This window comes from Phoca vitulina, unplaced genomic scaffold (genome assembly GCF_004348235.1).
Source record: "Phoca vitulina isolate PV1807 unplaced genomic scaffold, GSC_HSeal_1.0 scaffold3, whole genome shotgun sequence".
Taxonomy (NCBI): domain Eukaryota; kingdom Metazoa; phylum Chordata; class Mammalia; order Carnivora; family Phocidae; genus Phoca; species Phoca vitulina.
This window is the reverse complement of record NW_022589706.1, coordinates 40,161,364-40,185,830: the sequence shown is the minus strand read 5'-3', so window position 1 is coordinate 40,185,830 and position 24,467 is coordinate 40,161,364. Positions and strand designations below refer to the sequence as shown.

General features: G+C 42.9%; 2 protein-coding genes across 2 annotated transcripts in view; one reads left to right on the top strand and one right to left on the bottom strand.

Annotated features, from left to right (window-relative positions):
- IGFBP7 (insulin like growth factor binding protein 7) overlaps positions 1-19,225 on the top strand; it is a 70,064-nt gene extending 50,839 nt beyond the window's left edge. Inside the window, exons 2-5 of the mRNA XM_032400444.1 lie at positions 9,928-10,037; positions 16,542-16,658; positions 17,761-17,888; positions 18,968-19,225. Of these exons, the coding sequence (XP_032256335.1) occupies positions 9,928-10,037; positions 16,542-16,658; positions 17,761-17,871 (338 nt within the window). The 3' untranslated portion in view covers positions 17,872-17,888; positions 18,968-19,225. The remainder of the gene's footprint in view (positions 1-9,927; positions 10,038-16,541; positions 16,659-17,760; positions 17,889-18,967) is intronic.
- The window catches only part of POLR2B (RNA polymerase II subunit B), a 46,637-nt gene continuing 41,315 nt past the window's right edge, over positions 19,146-24,467 (bottom strand). Inside the window, exons 20-26 of the mRNA XM_032400442.1 lie at positions 23,856-24,106; positions 23,587-23,676; positions 23,241-23,348; positions 22,334-22,447; positions 21,788-21,948; positions 19,874-20,069; positions 19,146-19,389 (exon numbers count right to left, since the gene is read on the bottom strand). Of these exons, the coding sequence (XP_032256333.1) occupies positions 19,300-19,389; positions 19,874-20,069; positions 21,788-21,948; positions 22,334-22,447; positions 23,241-23,348; positions 23,587-23,676; positions 23,856-24,106 (1,010 nt within the window). The 3' untranslated portion in view covers positions 19,146-19,299. The remainder of the gene's footprint in view (positions 19,390-19,873; positions 20,070-21,787; positions 21,949-22,333; positions 22,448-23,240; positions 23,349-23,586; positions 23,677-23,855; positions 24,107-24,467) is intronic.

Below are 24,467 nucleotides of genomic sequence, written 5' to 3'. Positions count from 1 at the left end.
GGAGTGTCTCATTAAAGCCCAGAGGTAACTATGAGTCAGGAAATGTCATTCCCAGGATCTGTGTACGCCGTCACCAGGGTTCTGTCATTGGGCGGTCTGCTCTCAGAGTGGCTCATGGCTAAACTATACCTTACCTGTCTACTGCTCTGCCCTGGGTGAGGAGGGGATGGTCACGTGGTCAGCAGCCAGCTAATTCTCGCAGAGAAGCTGCCCATGGGAGGGGGAGCCAAAGCTGTCTTCTTCTCTACGAAGGAACCTACTACCTAGCCTTCCCAGGGCTAAAATGTAAACTGGATGGTATTGACCTGGCACTGCTGGTCCCCACAGTCTGTATCCTTTCTTCTCTTTCCATAGGGTTCAGACCTTAGTGCCCAGATGGTACCTCAACTTCAGCAAATTGGACCTCAAATCCGTCCTTTCCCCCTTCTCCAGGCCGGCGCCTTCCCCAGCTTGCTCCTGCTCACGTGTAGGAGCCTCCTCTTAGCCCCACAGCTTAGGGCTCAGCCCCCACTTCCCTGCACCCGGTCAGTTACTGGATGGATGGAATTAGTTCCTCCCGAATACTCTCTCCAGGCTGCCGCTCTCCTCTCTGTTCCCATAGCTGCAACCCTGACTTAGCCCCCTAACCCCCACCCTGTCCTAATCCTCCTGCAGAGGCCTTCAAAACCATGTCCTGAAATGCCCTTTGAATCCTGCCTCTCCGACATTCAGAGCCACGCTAGCCCCATGCCCTCCACCTTCCGCGGTGCCCCGCACCAGATTGCACCAGATTGCCGCCGCTGCCCTTCGGTGCAGCACGCTGTCCCGGAGCCACGCCGCTGTGTCCGCTCTTCTGCCTGCAAAAGCAGCTGTTTCCCTGCCTCCACACCTCTGCCTTGACAGAGCCCTACTTCTGAACTTCAGGGCCTGCCCAGATGCCGTTTCCTTCCCCTAGCCATCCCACGTCCAAGTGCTGTGTTGTCGTCATTCTGAATAAATGATTTTTATCAGCTCCAGTCATAAGGAATTCACATTGAAACAGAAGCGAGAACTAATACTTACCGTTTACCCCGTGCCCCGGGTACCAGGCTCATTGCTGTATCTTGTTTGATCCTTCCAATAATCTAATGATTTTGATATTGTTATCCCATTTCAAGATGAACAAACTGGGAGAAGTTAAATAACTTGAGCAGTGTCACATGACTTGAAGTGCTCGAACAGAATCCCTGATTCCAAGGTCCGTGCTCCAAACTCACTATATAGTCTGTTACCTCCCCAGCATTTTGTTCTTAGTCTAAACTGTTCAGCATCCCCCATCCTATCCCAGTAGATTATATTTGGAGGAGAGGAAGCAATTCTTACACACACTTGCCCCCAGCAATGTTTGACAGGGCCCCATCATTATAAACTATTGGGTCTTCGTTCACGCTAAAGTATAAATGACTGACAGTAGCTACCATAACCAGATGACTTTGCCTTAAACTAAAACCCTGAAATGAAACCTGGCCTATGCTGCTTGAGATTTAGTACTTTTTCTTCCTGCCCTTGCAGTCCTCCGCTGACACCCTTGACTGTGTGCTAGATTCCCATATCCAGGTTCAGCTGCTACATCACCCCACCTCTGGAAGTTCCCAAAATGACTTGCCTTGGCAGATGGCTCTGCTCTTTAATTAGCCATAGAGCTACTGCTTCCCCTTATTTAATATCAGGAAGTTTTCACGTGTTTCATCCCCTTCCCCCTCTTGGCCATAGTGCCTTCCTACTATTCTTTTCCTAGTTTGTACTTTTGTTTAGTGTTTTTCCCTTCAATGTGTTATCAGAATCTAATCTGGGGATTTTTGCCAAGGTGTCTGAACTCTTCATCTCCATATGTGGTATCACAGTTCTTTCTTAAACTCTCCTTTTTTGGTATGAATGCACATACTGTGTATGAACTATTCCAAGATTTGGCATCTTTAAGAGTCAAGATGAGCGTGGTTTGCAAATCTACTGTAATGTAGCGAAGTCTTTATACTCAGCTGTCTTAGCCATGTTGGTAAGTACTCAGAGCTATAATGTCCATCATATAACCCAACATGATACAGAAACCCTTTTTTTTTTTTTCTTCACGTGAGGATGATTGATGATCTTTTCCCCCCAGCAGACCTACCCTCCTTGGTGGGACTTCGTGACTAATATATACAAATTAATTTGCATCTCCTGATCATACACAAACAGGTTAGTGTGTGGGCAGTAGCCAAGAAGCATTGCTGATGGAAGAGAAAGTCAAGTGGAGGATTACAGAAAATCATGATAATCTGCCAGCTACAAGAAGTGGTTCTAGCATCACTTTGGTTAGGTGTCTCAGCAGCACGTACACTGGTGCATTTTCAAGACAGTGGCTATCTACTCAGTTCCATATGGCCAATCCCTTTATGTTCTGAATTTACTGCTGCCCTTTACCCACTGCATACAATCTGGGCTGTCCCTCCTTCCAGTGAACACAAAGAACATCTGATTCCAGAGTTTCTGGCTCCGTTCTGACTCCATCTGGGCACTGGCATCTTCAGTTAGCCCTGCTGGGGTAAGCACGAGAGATGATGATGCGTTAAGCTATGTGGCACTAACTGTGAACGCAACAGGATTTCAGAGAAGTAAATGGGAATCTTAGCCATCATTAATGCCAAAGGAGGGTGACAATTCAGCCGTAGAGCTTCAAATAAAGGATAGGGCATAGATAATAGATGAGAGGAAGGACATCCCAAGTAGGCCAGCACATCATCGTAAGTAAAGCTTCAAAGTAGTAATGAGCATGTAACGGTGGGTGAGCATGGGAATGAGTTTGGGTAGAAGTAAGAAAAGCGGATTTGGAGGGTGAAAATGGAAGAGATGATGAGGGAAATGAAAGCAATGAAGAAAAAATACGTGATTGAATGTAATAGCAATAAAATGGGACAAAAATTGACTATTGGGGAAAATTTGACTTTTGACTATTTTCCAGTGGAATATATTCAGCTTCAGAACATGACCTCTCCTGACATCTTCTATGCAGCTCTTTCAGATTAAAATATTGGCTCACTAGGTAACAGTTGAAACCTTTATAAGCTCTATTTTATTCATTCCTGGGAGAATGAACTTTGTCATGAGTCGCGTACATGTGCCGAGAATGGCCAGCAATCCCTGTGCCGACGGATGAAAGATGACTCCAAACTTTGCCGTGAAAGAGAGGAGAAGGCAAGGGGGTCAACGCTCAGAGACAAAGACCCTTTGCTCTTCTTTGCTCCCGCTTTTATTGGGTCCTTCAGGATAATCACAAATCCTTATCACTGTGTCTCAAGCATGTGATGTGTGACAAGGGGTCTTACTGAAACTGGGAGGATCTGTTTACAGGAAAGATACGATATGCTCTACGAGTTCTGCTAAACATAGCCTAAGGGACAATGCATACATGTCCTAGATCACAGGGCGGCTGTTTGCGCTGAGAAAGCTTCGGGCAAGGCAACTCCGTGGGGCATTCCAATGGCAGAGTGGTCACGCGGGCCCTGGCATCACAAAGGCCCACGCCCTTCTCCGAAACCTTCCCTCGCCTCCAGCGGCCCCCCGTGTTACATTTTAGCAAGCCAGGTATTATGGCTGATTTCATGTTCTGCATTAACCCCAACAGACATTGCATTTAGGTAGGTGGGGAGGTCACTGGGCTGATTTCGGGCCATGCGAGCTCCAGAGCCAGGCAGAGGAACTGCAAAAGCTCATGGATGTTGAAGATGCCATATGGCTGTGCTCTAGGACACATTTCAGAAGTACGTTCACTTCTCAGGCCTGTCCTGGTTTCTTCTGTAATAGTGGGTAAGTGGCTTGTCTGGAGTCTCTTGGCTGTCAGCCCCAGACAAGGATCCAGAGCCAAGTGTTCTGTCTCCCAGAATGCTTTGTTTTTGGTTTTGTGTTTTTTTAATGGTGACATGGTGAGGACCCCTCAGATCAAGTCGGGGGAGTGTTTTATGCTCTGTAAGACACTAGGAAATTGTTCACATATTTCTTTTACATTATCTTCATGCTTTTTATAGGATAACAAATTTTAACTCTGTTCTACTGCAACTTCATGTAAATCGGTTTGAACAAAATGTGGGTCAAATTAAAAATTCCACCTCAGGATCTTCTCCTATGACATTTGTGTGTTTTGTGAGAACTGCCCTTCTTAGCCTCTTCAGAATCAAATTGAAATATTCCAGATTTAAATCCATCCATCCACAATTCTTTTCTACATTTTTCATGGTTTCTCAGAACATAGCTCTTTCTAGGTTATAATTGAATAATCCTAAAATAATCTGGTAATCTGTGGGTCATTTGTCTAGAACTTAATTTAAAAGAGCTCAGGAAAAGGATATACATCTAGGTGGAAATTCTGTGGGAGACTTCTAACTCCTCTGAGGTACTTTTAAGGTGACACTGACTCATTAAATTGAATTTTAGTTTTCTTCCAAACTTAGGACTTTCTTCTCCCTTGCTACAACTTCATTTAGGATCTGGCTATCTTCTGCTTCTCCTCCACTCCTCCCTCCCTTCTTCTTCTTCCTTCCCTTCAAAGAACCATTAAAGAGAAGAGGCCATGTAAAGTCACTAGGCAAGAGTTCTTAAAAGGGGGGGGCAAGAAAATGAACTTAGCTAAGATGAAGAGCGATTGGATGAGAACGAAGTTGTGAGAGGTAAGAAAGGAAAATGGAGTAGGCTGATTTGGGTCTAGTCATCTGAGAAAGATAAGTGTCTCTGAGGCAGGGAAGCACTGGGGTAGATGCCCCATGCCAGCCACCGGGCAGTGCTGTGGGCAACTTGGTTGGCGTGTGGAGTTGCCCAGGGTGGGGAAGGGGAGGAGACAGGTGTTGGGCAAGTCGGTTATTCTCTGGACAGATGTTTGAGCAGCCTGAAGTGCTTACTGGAACAAAGGCAAGGATAAATAACCAAACCTATCCTGGTGTCTGTCCCCATACATTTAAATATTCTTCAACTTGTTTCAAATGGAATCTAAACACTGAGCATGATTTAGACGGTCACGTTGGTACCCTTGGCCCGGCCTCGGGAACTGATTTTGAGCTTTCTGACTGAAAACAAGCTCAGAGGGAGCCAAAACTTCCTTTACCCTTAAAAACAGAAATAAATTCTGGATCTGCTTAGGACTTCTTGGAAAAAAGGCAGAGTGGAAAGAGAAGCTATCTGGTCAAGAGTCATCTTGCTGAGCTCGCTTCTGAGGTAGGACAGAACCTTCAGGAACTGAACTGCATGATGGACATGCAGTTCAAGATGATGGTTGGCGGTGAAACTGCTTATCAGTGGAATATGTGGGCTGATGGTGATTTAGATCAGGGGAGAGGGGTACAGTGTTGTTGGATCTGCCATCGCATTAGCCCAAAATATTTTCAGTATCCCTTCACTTCCATACAAAACCTGTCCACTTGGTGTCCCTGTGGGTCACCATAAAGTCCCTTTCTTACTCTTTCTCACGGTGGATCCTCACTCATCTTTCTATACTGCCACTGTGGTCTGCCTTCATCGTGAGTTTGTCCGTTCCCTCTTCATCCTCTGAGGGAATTTCCAGACCAGTGAGTGGCAAAGAACCAGGCAGAGGTTAGTAAGTAGGTGACCCAGTGGGTATCAGCACTGAACAGCATAAACAGGAAGAATCTGAAACTGTGGATCCTTCCAACACAGGAAATCAGGTCGAAGCCAGCCCGCCTCCACCAACTCTGGGAAGTTGGTCGATCTCTTGACTGTTAGTCTAATCATTAATTGATCTGACTTGGCTTTGCAAGAGACTGCATATCAAAACCTAAAGGGCATTCTGTAGGTCCGCACTTTCTAGTGTTGTAGATACTGTTTATTAAGTTTTCTTGAATCTGACATTTGTTCAAGGACATATGAAATATACAAGGGTTTTTGTAAATGTTGTGCAGCAAGCGGGTCCTAATGGCCCCTCTGCTCCTCCACCCCATCAACTCAACCGGATTCACTGAGTAATACAAAATTTATAGTGTGGAATCTTGGGATAGGCTGTTAGCAGAATTGATGGGATCATTTATATTCTTAGAATGGTCTAAATATTGACTCAGCCCATTGATCTCAGGTTTAATATGTATTCCAAGGGTTGGGAGAGAGAAAGAGGAACCCACAGATTGATTTGTCCTAATCTTGAATCTCCTAGTGATGGCTCTCTTTCAAAGTATTTCTGGCTTGAGAGGTTTTGAAAGAATTCTTGCCCTTCCTGAAATGTAATGCTTCTTGGAATAAGGAGAGGGCTGGAAAGGATGGATGTAATGGATCTGCCCTCTATTCAGTGCTATACTTTTTTTTTTTAATTTGTTTGTATTTGTTACAACCTTTTAAAGCAGAATGTGACTTGAGCACTACATTTCCACTCACAGAACTTGCTGTGTTACTTCTTGAACAGCTTTACAACATGCCTAAATAGGCTTAGAATTTCGCTACTCTAAACTACGCTCTTCTTTGGAAAACAAGCCCTATACATAGTTACTCCCATCCAGTTGGTTCAGTTTAACTACTAGTTTCTAGAGGCCTGGTACATGCAGTTGATAACTACAGGGGATAGAAGATTTAAAAAGCAGATCCTAGACAATGCTATACTTTTAATACATTTCTAAATTATACCACAGACATTATTGGTGCAAGGACAGACACATAGACCAACGGAACAGAATAAAGAATTCAGAAGTAGACTCACTCATATATGTATGATCAATGGATTTACCTTTATGATTCAGCAAGAAAAGGATGGCCTTTTCAACAAATGATGCCAAAGCAGCTGATGTCCTTGGCGGGGGGGGGGGGAGGATGGGATGAACTTTGGCCTCTACTTCATAGCATGCACAAAAATTAATTCAAGATGGCCCACAGACCTAATGGGAAAGGTAAAACTATAAAGTTTATAGAAGAAAATAGGAGGTCTTTATGACCTTGGGCTAGGCAAAAATTTCTTTTAACAGGACACATAAAGCACTAATCATTGGGCGCCTGGGTGGCTCAGTTGGTTAAGCGACTGCCTTCGGCTCAGGTCATGATCCTGGAGTCCCGGGATCGAGTCCTGCATCGGGCTCCCTGCTTGGCGGGGAGTCTGCTTCTCCCTCTGACCCTCCTCCTTCTCATGCTCTCTGTCTCTCATTCTCTCTCTCTCTCAAATAAATAAATAAAATCTTTAAAAAAAAAAAAAAAAGCACTAATCATAAAAGAAAAATGTGATAAATTGGACCATGTGCAAACTAAGAATATCTTAGTTTTTAAATTATGCCACGGGAAGAATTCATAGCATGTCTTCAAGGCCTGTAACAGAAAAACAGGCTGGAAATCCTCCAGGTGCTCTCCAGAATGTGCCCCCTGACAAAGACCGAGGACTCCACTACCCGTTCTGACGATAGGGAGATGGATGCAAGTTAAAATAAGTAGTTGGTTGTGAGGCTCAGGCACTGAGACCTCACATTAAAAAAAAAAAAAAAAAAAAAAAAGTCTTACATTCCCTGTGTGTTTTTAATACATGAGAGGCAGCTTTGTTCCCGAGCCCCTCCACAACAGAACACTAGAGTATTCTTCTCGGAACAATCTCTTGAGACCCCCTGGGCTTTGAGGTCATCCTGACGAGTCTGTGTGTGGGAAGGAGGACAGAGCCACGCAGAGGCCCGCAAAGAGGTGAGCGAAAGGAGTTCAGATGCCAGCCAGATCCAGTTCTCCAGGAGCCCCCCCCCTGGGTCCCAGGACCCTGGAGGAAGCCTGAGGTGCAGTCAGGCCAGGCCCAGCCCTTTGCGGGGTCCTGTGTTGGTTCAGTCAGACTAGGAAGCATGGGAGACAGAACCAGAAACACACACAAACACAGCATGACCACGCTCACCCCATCCACATTTGCAACTGAAAAGCCAAGAAAGACCCCTGACCAAGATAGACACTTCCTCTTCGGACCTACCGGGTCAGAGGAAAGGAAGCGCAAAATATATTTAGAGCTTTCGGAACTTTGATTGTTTTGCACATTCTTACAAAGGGGAAAAAATAAAAATACCCCAGGGGATTAGAAAAAAAATCAGCATCTAATACTTTAGATGAGTGGGAAAAATCTTATAGGCTGGAGTCATTTCCTTTCTGTTTCAAAAAATTATTAGTGTGCTGGAAATAGCCTGTTGCAAAAGGGGAGATTTTGTGTCCTTTGAATGCTGATTGTGCCAGAAAATTTTCCAGGCCTAAAGGGGAAGTCGTCCCTTTCCCAGGACACTGATGCAAGATGACCCACAGTTAGACGTTTTATTTGGCTGGAAGACCCAAGGCAATGGAGAGCTGAAATTCAGAGGGAATGATTAACTCATTCATTCAAGAACTGGCAGGGGTCCCCCCAGCAGTAAGCGAGCACACCGCTCTCTCTGTCTGTTGGTTTCAAAAGTGCTGCATTTCAGAGCTGGACCCGCAGGTGGGGTTACTTGCGTGAGCTCCAGGTAATGTGTAAAGGATCGAAGTCCTGAGAGTTTCCCGTGACATCGTATTTAGGCATTGGTTGGCTGATTAGAGCTGGTCAGCACTTCTTCCACAAAAGGCCCCATTGTAAATGTTTTAGGCCATACGGCCCCGGCCACAGTGGCCAGACTCGAGGCATGACTGTGTTCCAATAAAACTTAATTTGTGGACACTGAAATGTGACTTTCTTATAATGTTCGCGTCATAAAATATCCATTCTCCCCCTGCCCCTCGCCCCCAACCATTTAAAAACACAAAGACCTCTTAAGTGCCAGGCCAAAACAAATGGCAGGCCCAGTTTGGCCCATGAGCCATAGTTTTGGCCAGCCTTTTAGTAGCAAAAAAATGCATCCCATTGATGTTGGTCCTGTGTAAGGACCTTCCTACCAGACGGGATAGGTAGGACAAAAAAGTCCTAGAGAGGTGTTCCAGAATTGGGGGGACGGGCAGGTATGGCCCTGGGCTCTCGCTGGGTGGTCTCCTACCCGCTGAGGCTAGGGAGGCAGGGCCTAGACACGTTCCCCCACTTGCCAGTGGCCCCTGCCAGGGACCTAGACACTTAGAGCCTGGGAAAGAGCTGTGTCCTTGGACACCCTTGTCACACACGATAGACCTGTCACTGCTGCTGTTTAACCCACTGCCTCCCCCAACTGAGAAGAAAGCTCTTTCCCCCTTCCTCCTGGAGCCCCAGGCCACTTCTGTTCAAAGGTATCTCCTTGCAGTCTCCCAGGGCACGCGGCACTCTGCGTTTCTGTCTGAGATGAAAGTCGGCATTCCTCCCTGATCACCTTGACTTGTCAATCTCAGATCCTAAGGCTTCTTAAAATTGGGACTGCCATCTTTTCTAAGTGCTCAGCACATTTTCAAATATCTTCTTAGATTTTTTTCTTTCATTACCTAAGGAGCAGTTGGTTATTACCCTCCCCGCCAAAAAAATAGCAATTCTGGTAAACGGGCGCCTGGGTGGCTCAGTAGGTTAAGTGTCCCACTCTTGATCTCAGCTCACGTCTTGATCTCAGGGTCGGGAGTTCGAGCCCTGCATTGGGCTCCACACGGGGTGTGAAGCCTACTTAAAAAAAAGGGTGGGGGGAGGAATTCTGGTAGCAAAAAGGAAAAACAAACATTTTGGAACTAAATTTCATTATATTAATTGGAACATCCCCAATAATGCAGAACAACTGGTAAATTTAAATCATTAAACATGATTTAAGGGAGCAGAAAATTTCGTAAACAATACATTTTTCTTCTACTGATTTTTGTTTGTTTAGATGTGTGCATTTCCAAAGCAGAGCTTAAAAATCATGCTGGTGGCAGGGGGATGCCAGGCTGGTCTTTGCAGTTTGCTTTAGATAAGGCACAGGAGGGACGGCCTCATAAACAGAATTGAGTATTTACTTCCTAGTATGCTGACTAATGTTACAGATGCAGATGTTTAAAAAGATGCGTTTGGCTTTGCGTTCTCTCTTGTAGGTCCTTCCATTGTGACACCCCCCAAGGACATCCGGAATGTCACTGGCGCCCAGGTGTACTTGAGCTGTGAGGTCATCGGAATCCCAACCCCTGTCCTCATCTGGAACAAGGTCAGTGGCACGGATTTCAGGAAGATCCCCTAGACTGACGAGCTCCTCTCTCGCCATCCAGCGATGGCAATAATCTAAAACCTTTAGCCTCTTCTATTCCCTGCTGCTCCTCGAAGGTGAAGCCCTGTGGTGATCTTCCAGACACCTCCCCTGGATCTACTGAACAATTTTACTGACCTCCAGAACGGTTTCCGCTCTGCTTTCGTGGTCAGTGCCTGAGCATGGAGCCTTAGGAACTAGAAAACTAATGCTGAACACCCAAACCCACCCTGCGAGTGTGTGTGCGTGGGAGTGTGAGCATGTGTGTGCGGGAGTGTGTGTGTTCCTGTCGGAGACAGTAGAGCATAGTGGTAAGAATGTGGGTTCCCTAAGCACATCGCTAGAGTTCTAAGCCCAGGGCTTCTTACCCTGAGCACTGTTAGCACTTCGAACCAGACAATGCTTTGTTGTGGGGCTGCCCTGTGCACTGTAAGAGGTTTAGCGGCGTTCCTGGCCTCAAGCGGCTCTATGCCATGGGCCACCCCCAGTGGTGGCCAGTCCAAAAGGAGGCAAATGTCTCCTGGGGGACAGGTCCGCCTAGAATGAGAACGGATGCTCTAAACCTCCGTTTCCTCCTCTGTATGATGAAGGTAGCATATAATTTCTGTAAAGATTGCATAGAGCGATGCAGGTGAAGGCCCTTGGCTTGTGCTCAGGTACAGTTAATGCTCCCTTGATGTTCGCTGCTGGTCCTGGAAATGTTTCCCTTCATGTGCCATTATCTTGTGGAACTGTCTTCACATTTGAAGGATGACCTAGTCCCAGCATGTCTGTCTGTGGAAGGGAATAGAAAACATTCATTTGCCAGATCCAATGATACCTCACAGTCATACTGTACATTATTTTCCATGCTTTCCCTTTTTGCGCATTTCGACTCGGTCAAGCCTCACAACAGCGCTATGGAGTAAATGTCATCAAACTTGCGCTAACAAAAAGGAAATAGAGTTTAAGTGAAAAGGCGTCACCAGATACCCCTTTTCAGCTGGTTCGCCCTCCAGCAAGCTCTCAGATGCTCTCTCTCGATTATTTTGCTGGTATCTGACCAGAGGATCAACTTCTGGAATTCCAGAGGGATCTTGGCTCCCATGGTCAGAATCTTTATGTTGTTGCAAGTTATAGAAGCTCCCTTCAGGTACCTTGAGCAAGAGAAAGGGAGGGTGAGGAGTGGTGATTCCAGCCTCTAGGGCACCTGGATCCAGGCACACAGTGTGGTCAGGACTCTGTTCTTGACTCTTGGCTCTCAATGTGTTGGGCTCATTTTTTTTTCCTTCTACCTCCGAAAGCTGCCGCCACACCTTAGGCAGCGCTGTCCTTGGCAGCTCCAGGCTCACATTATTATCGCCCCTTGAAGACTCCAGAGCAGAGAGAGGGCTTCCCTTCTCCCTGCTGCACTGTCAATCCCCTAAAAGGACTCGCACCCAGGTTGGGTCACCTGCCAGCCTCTGGGTCCCCCGTGTGGCCCGAGGGTGCATTATCCGCATGGGGCCGTCTGGTGGGAGTGAAATCAGGGTGATTCCAAAAAATGCCTGGGAGTAGGGGTGGGCAGAGACACCACCAGCCAACTGACCTTTACAGCTATAACTTCTGTTAGGACAGTGAAGGGGCGCCTGGGTGGTTCAGTCAGTTAAGCGTCTGCCTTCAGCTCAGGTCATGATCCCAGGGTCCTGGGATCGAGTCTCGCATCGGGCTCCCTGCTCAGTGGGAAGCCTGCTTCTCCCTCTCCCACTCCCCCTGCTTGTGTTCCCTCTCTCGCTGTGTCTCTCTCTGTCAAGTAAATAAATAAGATCTTTTTTAAAAATTAAAAAAAAAAAATAAAAACAGTAAATGATAATGGTAATATTAGGAGAAACTCTCCAAAAATGTGTAAAAAGAGAGAGTTCAGAATCTCCCACCTTCTTCCACTCCCTGAAATAACCAGCGTTAACTGCCCTGGGTTTTATCTTTCTATGCCCTTACTTGTGCCCATACACCAACACATATCCCCAGTATGTGCGGTGAGATAGGAATAGACAGCATATTACTGTGAAATTTGCTGTTCTCGATAAATACTTCATGGGCATCCCTCCAGGTCTGCTTCTTAATAACTACATGAGATTCCAGGTACGGGGGTACCATAATTATTAAACCATTCCTGTATTGTTTTTGTTGTTTTCGGTTTTTGACCACCTTAAATAATATACAAGTATATATGTATCCATATTATATGCAAGTGCTTTTATTTTTTCCCCCCGTAGAGGATAGTTTCCCCCAAAAGATACATGACTAGGTAGGTCAAAATATTTGTTTCATGCTAGTTTTAATAGATGTTCTCAGATTACTTTCTAAATAGACTGTAGCAGTTCACACTCTCCCTGGTAGTGTATGGGAACCATTATCCTGCATCCTCACCAGCACTGAATATTGCCCAACTTTTTAATTTTTGTTAATGATGGGTAAAAATATCCTTTCATTATTGCTTTAATTTCCTTGACTACGTTGAGGATATTTTTTTTTTCACATTGTAGTATTTAAATTTCTTTGTGGTTTGGCAATCTTTTTTTTTAATTTAAAAATTTTTTAAAGATTTTATTTATTTGAGAGACAGACTGAGTGCAAGGGGGGTGGGGTGCAGAGGGAGAGGGAGAAGCAGACTCCATTGAGCAGGGAGCCCAAGCTGGGCTCGATCCCAGGACGCTGAGATCATGACCTGAGCCGTAGGCAGACGTACGGTGTATATTAGTTTCAGGTGTGCAATATAGTGATTCATCAGTTCCAGTCATCACCCGGTGCTTATCACAAATACATTCCTTAATCCCTGTCACCTGTTTTACCCATTCCCCCCACCACCACCACCTCCCCTCTGGGAACCATCAGTTCTTTGTAGTTAAGGGTCTGTAGGGGTACCTGTGCGGCTCAGTTGGTTAAGCATCCGACTCTTGATTGCACCTCAGGTCTTGATCTCAGGATCGTGATTTCAAGCCCTGCGTTGGGCTCCATGCTGGGCATGGAACCTACTGTAAAAAAATAGTCTGTTTCAATTTGTCTTTTTTTTTTCCTTTGTTCCTTTGGTTTCTTAAATTCCACATACAAGTGAAATTATATGGTATTTGTCTTTCTCTGACTTATTTCGCTTAGCATAATACCCTCTAGCTCCATCCACGTCATTGCAAATGGCAAGATTTCATTCTTTTTATGACTGAATAATATTCCATTGTGTGTGTAGGTGTATACACCACATCTTTATCCATTTATCAATGGACACTTGGGCCGCTTCTATAATTTGGCTATTGTAAATAATGCTGCTATAAAGATAGGGGTGTGTGCATCCCCTTGAATTAGTGTTTCTGTTTTTGGGGGGTAAATATCCAGCAGTGCACTTACTGGATCATAGGGTAGTTCTTTTTTTAACTTTTTGAGGACCCTCCATACTGTTTTCCACAGTGGCTGCACCAGTCTGCATTTCTACCAGCAGCGCATGAGGGTTCCATTTTCTCCACATCCTCGCCAACACTTGTTTCTTGTGGGTTTGACTTGAGGCCTTCTGACATGTCAGGTGGCATCTCATTGTAGTTTTGATTTGTATTTCCCTGATGATGAGTGATGTTGAGCATCTTTCATGTGTCTGTTGGCCATCCATGTCTTTTTTACAGAAATACTGTTCATGTCTTCTGCTCATTTTTAATTGGATTACTTGGTTTTTGGGTGTGGAGTTGTAGAAGTTCTTTATATATTTTGAAGAGAATATTTTCATATTTGTGTTATATGAATTGCCTGTTCAAATATCCTTTACCCATTTTTCTGTTAGGTTGTTTCTAATTATTAGTGTCTGTGGCTTTTTGTACATGAGAGATATTGACCCTTTCTTGCGTATTACAAATATTTTTTTCCTAGACATTTTGTCTTTAATGGGTTACAGTGGCTGGGGATCTTAAAGTTTCAACAGACATGTATTTATTTCGTCATAAACCTCTTCTGAAACTTCACCAAAAAGGCACAGCAAATATGTTCTATACTGCATAAATGTCCTTTAATGGTTTCCTGAAATTCAGTGAACCCCTTGAAATATATTCACCTGTAAGAATCACACTATTTCATCCTGCTTCTGTAACCACTAGCACTTTTCATTATTAATTGCTTATCTGCAATAGCAGGATTTAGGAAGATGTTGTTGCAGCTAAAATACAAGCAGAGAGAGCTGAAATGACTTCCTGGATCTCCCTCTGATTGTCCCCCTAGTTGAACTCTCATGGCAAGCAGTGACTGCTAGGCATTTTTTTCTGCCTAGATTTCTAAGGTTCAAACTCTGAAGCACTTCCAGCCCATTGCACATCTGTCAAATTGTCTCAGAAGCCACTTTTCTCAGCCTGCATCCTTTTTTTTTTTCCAAACTATAAAACATATTGATCAACAAACTCCCCTCACATAAGGGAGCAACAGAATGTGCCATATAAAAGTTTACCATGTAATAATTCTTGACATTTCTACATGTTTTCTATGTGGTGTGTAGCTTTTTACAATATATTAAAATATGAGCTCTGTTATATATAAATATTCACTTCCCAATCAAATGCTTGACGAAAACAGTTTCTCTGTATGACGTGGATCAGGTTAACTGGCACAGAACGCTCCTTACCAGGAGTGACATAATCTGAGGACCAACAGTTCAGTTGCTGAGATTCAGTACTTCATGCAGTAGTGTTTTTCTGCTCTGGTCCCACACAAAGCTCTTAGAGAATTCTGAAACTCACTTAAGACCAGAGATACGTTACTGTGGCCATTAAATCAATACTTACACCACTGTTAAAACCATTTTCTTTTTTTTTTTTTTTTTTAAAGATTTTATTTATTTGACACAGAGAGAGAGAGCACAAGCAGGCAGAGTGGCAGGCAGAGGGAGAGGGAGAAGCAGGCTTCCTGCGGCGCTGGGAGCCTGACGTGGGGCTCGATCCCAGGACCCCAGGATCATGACCTGAGCCGAAGGCAGCCGCTTAACCGACTGAGCCACCCAGGCGCCCCTAAAACCATTTTCAAATATTTCAGAATCATGCACTAGCATGAACTGTTTTTGCCAGCTACTGGGGAAACGGAAGGAAAAAAGATGCCTACTAAGTTTATCTGTTTTGTCTTACTAGCACTTCTGTGCGAAAAACACTAAGATACCTGGTTTTCTCTAATAGTTGCAATAGAGGGAAATCCCAGGGGAAAAAAGCAAGCAAGCAAAATCCAGGCATTCGAAATAAATAATGCTAGAGGTTTTTTGTTTTTTTTTTATAGAGTAGGAGTTGGCCTAGATCCCTCGTGGTTTTCAGAGCCCCAGCCCTGGTGTCACGCCGCAGAAAAAATAAAGAGTAGGTTTGAAGTTGAGACAAGCAGCTTAACAGCCTGTGGTGAGAGTGGGATCATGCAGGAAGAAGTAACACGCATGGGGAGTGTCCACACTGTCAGCTGGGCTTCTGGGACTCAGAATTTACTTAATAATGAAAGAAAATGAGAACTACCTCTGAGATTGCAAATCCTTTTTTCTAATTACAAGTAATATCGGTAAACATCAACCTAGCTCTTAAAGGTGGCCTGGGCAGGGCGGGCGGGGCGGGGAGGTGGCCTGGGATGGAATAAACAAGCACTGCTTCGTGTATCCCTTTGATCTTTTTTAAACCCATCCTTGTCACAAGCTTTAAAATACTTGTACTCTGTGACTCAGCAATTCCACTTCTAGAAATTTATGCTAAGTGTGTATGTACAGAAGTTTTACAAGTAAATTTTATTTTTCCATAGGTTTTTGTGTATTTTCCAGAGTTTATATTATGAACAGTTCATGAGGGGGGAAATTAGGACAGTGTTCACTATTACCCTCAAACCAAGGAAACTGAATGTCTTAACAACCCATCCCTATTCTCGTCATGACGCACAGGGGTGGGCAGCAAGCAGCTTTTGTCATAAGAGAACGGTGACAGCGTGTACTTGACAGGCGTTTTTCCTCACTGGTCCTTAGTAAATCGTTAGAATGAACGCTTAGCCCTCAGAACAAAAGGAACGTTTTGGACTCAACCTACTGTTTTCCATTACAGAGGTGGTTGTAGGACTTGGGCTCCGACACAAGGTCCCAAGAATCAAACCTAGCACTTGGTGACACAGTTTGTCAAACACGGCGTGGCAAGCAAGAAAAAGCACAGCAAAGACAGGCAGAATTTACAGGGGCATGAGTGAATGATGGTAGTCAGTGGCAGCAAAGTATGACGGTGTGTATTCCCCAAGCATGCAGAGAAATACATTAGTTTAAAATATATAAACTTTAGAGGGAAACTGATAGGAAGAAATAAAAGAAGATCTTTATTTAATTATTCAGGAAAGAATAATATGGAAATTGCTGGGTTTAATCCAGTTAGAAAGTCTGATGTATGCCCTGTACAGCTCTAAGAATGTGGCTACTTCCAAGTTGATAATTCAGTGCAGAAAACTCCAGACTATTTCCTTTTGTTTTTGTAGGTAAAAAGGGGTAACTATGGAGTTCAAAGGACAGAACTCTTGCCTGGTGACCGGGACAACCTGGCTATTCAGACCCGTGGTGGCCCAGAAAAGCATGAAGTCACTGGCTGGGTGCTGGTGAGTACCGAGGGTTGGCAAGGATTTCATTCCTAGGATTAGACACAGCAAACCTGGCAAAGGTGCCAGACGTCCTGCCAAGCTGAAAGTATGTGCCCTGGCAGCCACACCACTTTGGAACAGGCCTACCAGGAAACTGCTACTCCTCTTTCGGAGGGAACTTAAAAAAGAGCTGAGATTGGTTGAACGTTTTGGAAAAAACCAACAAATAAGAACTAATTTTTTTCTTTTAAGAATTCAAAGCAGGGGGCCCCTGGCTGGCTTAGCAGGTTAAGCTTCTGCCTTCGGCTCAGGTCATGATCCCGGAGTCCTGGGATTGAGCCCCACATCGAGGGACCCTCCTTCTCCCGCTCCCTCTGCCTGCAGCTCCCCCAAATAAATAAAATCTTAAAAAAATAAATTCAAAGCAGGGGCGCCTGGCTGGCACAGTCGGTAGAGCATGTGACTCTTGATCTCAGAGTCATGAACTCAAGCCCCATGTTGGGCCTAGAGCTTACTTTAAAACACACAAAAAAAATTCAAAGCAAAATCCTTACAGGGTACTAAATGGCCTGAGCATTATTTTAATTAAGTTATTTTTTTTTTTAAAGATTTTATTTATTTATTTGAGACAGAGAGAATGAGAGAGAGAGAGCACATGAGAGGGGGGAGGGGCAGAGGGAGAAGCAGACCCCCTGCCGAGCAGGGAGCCCGATGCGGGACTCGATCCCGGGACTCCAGGATCATGACCTGAGCCGAAGGCAGTCGCTTAACCAACTGAGCCACCCAGGCGCCCTTAATTAAGTTATTTTTATTTGACCTCTGATACTTCGAAATTGTACTTATACCCTATCAAGGTCTTCCTCAAACTGGTATGTGCACCTGTTCACAGTTCTTAAGCTATGTAGTGTGATCAAAAGCTGTCCGTGCTGTGTCCTCAGAGTGTGAATCCTCCTGGCAGAACACCGGGGGCAAGCTGTCCGTCTTGCAGCACAGAACCTGCACTCTTTCTGGCAGTATCTTTGCTGTGAATCCCCGATTCATCCTAAGAAATAATGACCTAACTGAAGCCACAGGGAAGAGAGGACTGCCATAGAGGAGCTAAAGATGCTTTTTTTCACAGGTATCTCCTCTCAGTAAGGAAGATGCTGGAGAATATGAGTGCCATGCATCCAATTCTCAAGGACAGGCTTCAGCATCGGCAAAAATTACAGTGTTTGATCCCTCACAATGAAATACCAGTGGAAAAAGGTAGGTAATAAATCTCACAACCATTTAAGGACTAGTGCTTTTGTTTAAGAACAGAACAGAACCAAGGATGAAAGTATCCGACATCATGGCTCTTATGAAATTGTTATTCACAAAGGCATGCCATCAAAATGGAGAGCACAGGGCTCTAAAAGAACATTCAGATGGTTAATGGAATGCTACTGTTAGGACGATGATGCTTTCACGTTATCTCACATCTCAGTCGTGAACGGAATGGCTTCTATTTCCCCTCTCTATCCACATGGCAGTCTTCCTTGGTGTTGCAACTATTACATTAAATTTCCATTTTAAAGTAAATGATTGATTGTAAAAAAAAAATAAATAAACATAAATGATTGTGAGCAATTCTGGTCCTTCACTTTGAGCTTTTACAAGAACAGCCAGAAGGGAGAGTATACTGGCAAGGACCCAACTCTCTTCTTCACCATCAAAAAAGCTTCCTCTCAAGCACCTCTCCTAGCAGCGTCAGGGAAATGCTATTTTACATTTATATACTTCTCTTAGACCGATGTCTGAACTGGCTTCTCATAAACCAAAAACTGAACAAAATTTACTATCTGCATCTGCCGGCCCATCCCCCTGTGCAGATCTCTCACCTGTGGTATGGAAGGAGGAAGTATCAAGTAAACACAGGCTTGGTCAGACTCTCCCCGGCCAGGCTGTGTAAAGCCAGGTGATGAAACAGCAGGAGCTCAGCGTCAAGTCATGTTTGCGTCTCAGCTCTGCCCCTAATTATCCTCCACTTGGAATGCTGAGTGAAAGCTTCATGGCCGAGGAAGTTCCTAAGCCTCTCTCCATCTCAACTTGCTTGTCTGTGAAACAAGCTCTTCCACTTCTGTTAACAAGGTCCATGGCTTATGCATAGCCCAGTACAACAAAATCCCATAGCTCACATTCCAAAGAGCATTCCACCCTCTCATTTGTACAGTTACTCACATACCCTTTATTCCCACATTTTAACATCTTCGTTTATTTGGAAATACTAAAAAGTACCTAACGATCAGAAAGTCAGCCACATCCATATCTGTAACTAATTTTCATCTTTCTTTTTCTTTAACTAGGTGAAGGTGCTGACCTATAAACCTGCAAGATACACCCATCTGCATCACTGAAAGTCCTGGATAACTACAGCCCTGTTCTTGCCTAATAACCAGTTTCTTTTCCTCCAACCCACTAACGCTTAGTTATATTCACTGGTTTCACATAGAGGAAATCCAAAATAAAGATAACACATCAAGACTATCTACAAAAATTTATTGTCTATTTACAGAAGAAAAGCATGCATGTAATTAAAATCAATAAAATGCTTTCACAATGCAGTATGTTTTTTTAAAAAAAAAAAATCTTGAAGAAACAAATATTTACAAGTTATCTTGAGACTCTCTTAAAAGAGCTAAACACTCATCATTCGAGGTGCAATACTCATAGACATAAGTTCCTGAAACAGCAGTTTGCACGCGTAAGGCATTCGCACCAAAGAAATCTGGGGGGAGGAGAAAAAGGTAATTAGCAAAACTGTATTTGAAATGACCCCACTTCCGTACCCCAGAAAGATATAAGGTCTTGGTATTGTAGATGATAAATAAGGGCTGGTAACACTCATCCTGCTACCTGGGCTTGTGGTTCTTTCTCCTGAGAGGCTTTGGTATTTCAGCCTTCCTGCCAGACATAATTTATATTCACCCTTCTCAAAAGATTTAAACTCCTTAATTTAAAATGTTTAAATTCCCTTGTACACATCCTTATTATTTCCAAAAGATGACCAGCTTAGAGAAATTATCCCACCAAAACTGGTTTTTAGAAAAAGCAAATTATCTTTTTCCTCATTTTAAACTAGGAATCTTATACAGGTGTTAATCAAAATTGTGAAAATGCCAATCTGTTCCACCACAATGAACCTGCTTGGATGATGAGACCAACATGGTTATATCCTAAACAAGTCTCAACTGCCAATAAGGTCTACACACCTGGGTTTTATTGCGGCAGCCCCGGCATTCATACGTATGGGTCCTCGTGTTAGCAATCGCCATTATTCCACAAAGATTGCAAACATGAACCTGATATGGATCTGATGCCTCAAACAATCTTTCCCTTAAAAACTGGGCTGCTCCATGGGCAATCTGACAATCTCGTTCCATTTCTCCAAACCGCAGGCCACCATCACTGTTAAGGAACAAAGAACAGATTATTTTTATAAAGCAGCTTCTCCATGAATGAGTCTCCTAGGCAATCAAGCCTGAAATAAATGTACAGTGGCAAAAGTAATGGAAAGAATAGGTGAATGATAACAGGTTTCGCCAGTATGGAAGTGAAATGAAATGCATTGTTCAAAGGGGCCAAAAAGTGGATGGTGATGGCTTCCTTAACAGTCTCAATATACAAAATACATAAAACCAATGATTTTCTAATACCAAAAAACTTATCAGTTAACTTTGGAGGATGACAGACAACATTATTTTGAAAACTGGTAAAGAGAAAGAATCAAGCATTTATCCTGCCTATATGAACTATGTCACAAGATAAGCAGTTGAGGAAACGAAGTTTCTCTCTCCAGCAGTATTCCAGCTATTAAGTGAAGAAATGATAAAATTAGAATCTCAACAATTTGCAGTCCCTATTTAATTAAGGGCTTCAAGTAATGATCATACATAGCTGCTAAAATTATAAGACACAACCAGATACTGGAAATATACAACACTGCCTATAAGTATTACTACAAAAGAATGCAATCCTTCCATTTCATCAAAGCTCAAGACCTAATTAGCTGTTTATAAGAAAAATAGAAATGTACAGCCCACGAATGCAATCAGCAAAATCCAGAGTGTGAGAAACCCTCCAGGGCAAACAATCCAGTTTCTTCAACAAATCAACTGCAAGGAAAAAAGGTTGGAGGGCAACCTATAGATTTAAAAACAAAACAAAACCCTTCAACTGCAAAGCACAGACGTATTTGTATCCCAGGGGCACCTGGGGGGCTCAGTTGGTTAAGAGACTGCCTTCAGCTCAGTCATGATCTCGGGGTCCTGGGAATGAGTCCCACATCGGGCTCCCTGCTCAGCAGAGAGTCTGCCTTTTAAGGGCATTAAGGAGGGCATGTGATATGATGAGTGTTATATGCAACTGATGAATTACTGAACTCTACATCTGAAATTAATGATGTACTATATGTTGGATAATTGAATTTACATAAAAAAATTTAAAGATTTGCAAAAAGGTAAACCAATGTCACTCGTCACTAAATTTATTTGGTAAATATATTTTCCATTAAAAGTTATTTATGTCAATGTGCAATGGGCTTATTTTTTTAAGATTTATTTGCGAGAGAGAGAGAGCATGCACATGCACACAAGCAGGGGGAGGGGTAGCAGGAGAGAGAATCCTCAAGCAGACTCTCCACTGAGCACAGAGCCCAAGGCAGGGCTCGATCCCAGGACCCTGAGATCATGACCTGAGCTGAAAAGAGTCAGATGCTCAGCCGACCAAGCCACCAGGTGCCCCCTTATTAGTGTTATTTTTTAATAAATTAATATTTTAAGTCTTAGTTTTAACTTCTAACATGATTAACATCAATAGATACAACTCAAACAAAAGCTCTGAGGGGTCCTGGAACCAAGAAATTTGAGAACCACTCTTTCGTAAATACATGCCGAAATATATTTATAGAAGAAACTGATGCCTAGGCTTTGCTCAAAAATAATCAGGAGTTGGTAGGAGTGGGGAGGTAAATGTAGTAAGGTTGGCCATTCATAATTATTGATGTGGAGTGACAGGCACATGGGGGGTTTCATTATACCATTATCTCTATTTTTGTATGTGTTTGACATTTTTCATTAAAAAAAGGCTAGTTAATAATAACAATGATGGTGATGCAGCTCTCTTACCGAGATCTACCCTCCATGGGCTGTCTATTAAGGATCTGAATAGGTCCCCTGGCACGAGAATGAATCTTATCATCCACCATATGCTTCAAACGCTGGTAATATGTGGGGCCAATAAAAATCTGTGATGTGATTTTTCGACCAGTGAACCCATTGTACAGGACCTGAAACAGATTTTGAAGTACAGACTTAAAAATATTAAATATATGTGCACAGACTATATGATTTCATTTATATGAAAACTGAAAGACAAAATTAATATAAAATCAAGAGACTGTTTACCTTGGGGTTGGGGTGGGGATAGTAAATGGAAGGAGACATGAGGGGGCATCTAGGCCTAAAAGCGTTCTGGTAATTTTCGAGATCTGGGTGCCAGTCACACAGGTGTGTTCACTTTGTGTGAAATAAATTCATCAAGCTGTACAATTATGATTTGTGCACATATTTAAAGCATGCATCATACTTCAATAAAAGAATTTATTTTTTTAAAAAATGAAACTACACACATATAAAAAATAGACACAGCTACTAATGTAAGAGCAAACATACCTCATTTCCTCTAAGATGGTAGCCATAATCAGATAATAGATTAGAAATCTTCTGCACATTAACAGCATCATTAAATGGAGTGGCATCACCAATTTCACCCTTGTTAGCGGATACCTTTTTTTAAAAAAAGTAGTCTTTAAAAGCTGAATCCTTCTGTCGTCTCTTATAAGTCTTTATCAATAAAAATATATTCAATTTTAAAAAGCCTTTCTATATAGGGAAGATTTTGAACATAAAAATCTATGTTATGGAAAGCCGTAATATTTTAAGTTTCATTTTATTAACATCTTAAATGAAATACTATTTATAACAAACTAATCTACTGGAAAAATTAAAACAACTCAATTATAAGCTTTCAAAAAGGAAGCTATCCATAAGACCAGATAAAAAAAGAATGAGACTCCCAACTATTTCCTATGGCTCAAAGAAAATGACATTTTAATGCCGTAAAACCAAGTCTCCCACGTGTTAGGATATAGCCATTCTACCTGAACAAGATACTTAAAAATAGATAACCTCCACTGAAAGATGCATGAATATAGCTAATAATACAGCTATACAATTATTAAGTTCACACTGAACTAACCACCAATGAATTAACTCTTCATCTACAGATTCTTTTCCCCATCTACTGGTTCTTTTTGAACCAGTCAAAAGGATAACCATATATGTATGCAGAGATTGGATGTAGTAAATTTTACAAAAATTCTGACTTAGCCAAAACTTCACAAGTTTTTGCTGGGGGAAAAAAAAACACCACAATCATAACCAACTTAAAAGCAGGAAAATAAGTATCACACTAGCTTTTTCCAACAAAGAACCCAGACTCAAATATGAGAGAAATCACCTATCATCATTTTGGAAGAAACACCAGTTTGGAACATATATTTTTAAGAGATTTTCTTACCTTCCCTTGAAGACATTCAATCAAGTGACCAATAGTCATGCGAGAGGGAATGGCATGGGGATTTATGATGATATCAGGGGTGATACCCTCACAGGTGAAAGGCATATCCTAGAAAGAAATTTTTAAAAGGAGACAACTCCCTTAACTACAAAACTGGAACTGATCCCCCCTCCTCCGAAGTTTTCTATGTCCTCAATTCTGTTCAACATGCTCTGCTCATATTCTTATTCAACACTAAAAAGTCAAGCCTCTATCACCTTTGCACTTTTAAGTTAAAGCAAATTTTGATTCAATAAAATGTTAAACAGAACTTTGGGTTGGGGTAAGGGAGATACAAGATACCTACCTCTTGTCTGTACTGAATACCACAAGTACCCTTTTGACCATGTCGACTAGCAAATTTGTCTCCAATTTGTGGAATTCTAACAGAGCGGACCTGAATTCACATAAAAATAGATTAATTAACTTAAGCCAAACTGGTTTACTTTTTTTTTTTTTGGTAGGCAGCAAAGCAAGTTTAATGAGTGATAGTATGAAGCTCCCAGAGGGAGGGGACCTGAGAAGGTTGCCCTGGTTTACTTTTTATAAACAGCAATTTGAAAAAGCTACACTCACCCTTATTTTACAAAATTTATATCCTTCCTGGTTGAGAGTTACCATAACCTGATCCACAATGCCCGTCTCACTAGTTCTCAGAAATGTGCTACAGTCTCTCTTGGTATAGCGTCTATTAGTGCCCTCCAATTCATCTTCATTTTCAGGCAAGGTGACTGTTTTGCCTATAATAACATCATCTCCTGATACGCGGACTCCAGGAGCTATCAAACCATCATCGTCCAGCTTGTCATAAATGGCATGCCTCATACCTATGAGGAAACAGACATGGAATTTTCTGAAATGGTACTACTATATAAAGTACTTAAGATGTCACATAATCCGGGGCCCCTGGGTGGCTCAGTTGGTTAAGCGTCTGCCTTCAGCTCAGGTCATGATCTCAGGGTCCTGGGATTGAGCCCTGCGTCAGGCTCCCAGCTCAGTGGGGAGTCTGCTTCTCCCTCTGGCCCTCCCCCCCACTTGTGCATGTGCATGCTCTTTCTCAAATAAATAAAATCTTAAAAAAGTCACATAAACCCTCCAAAAGATTAAAACCAAATATATAAATCAGTCCCAAGTCAGAGAGAAGTTCATAGGAACCTTTAACACCATGAACCATTTGTAGTAATAATA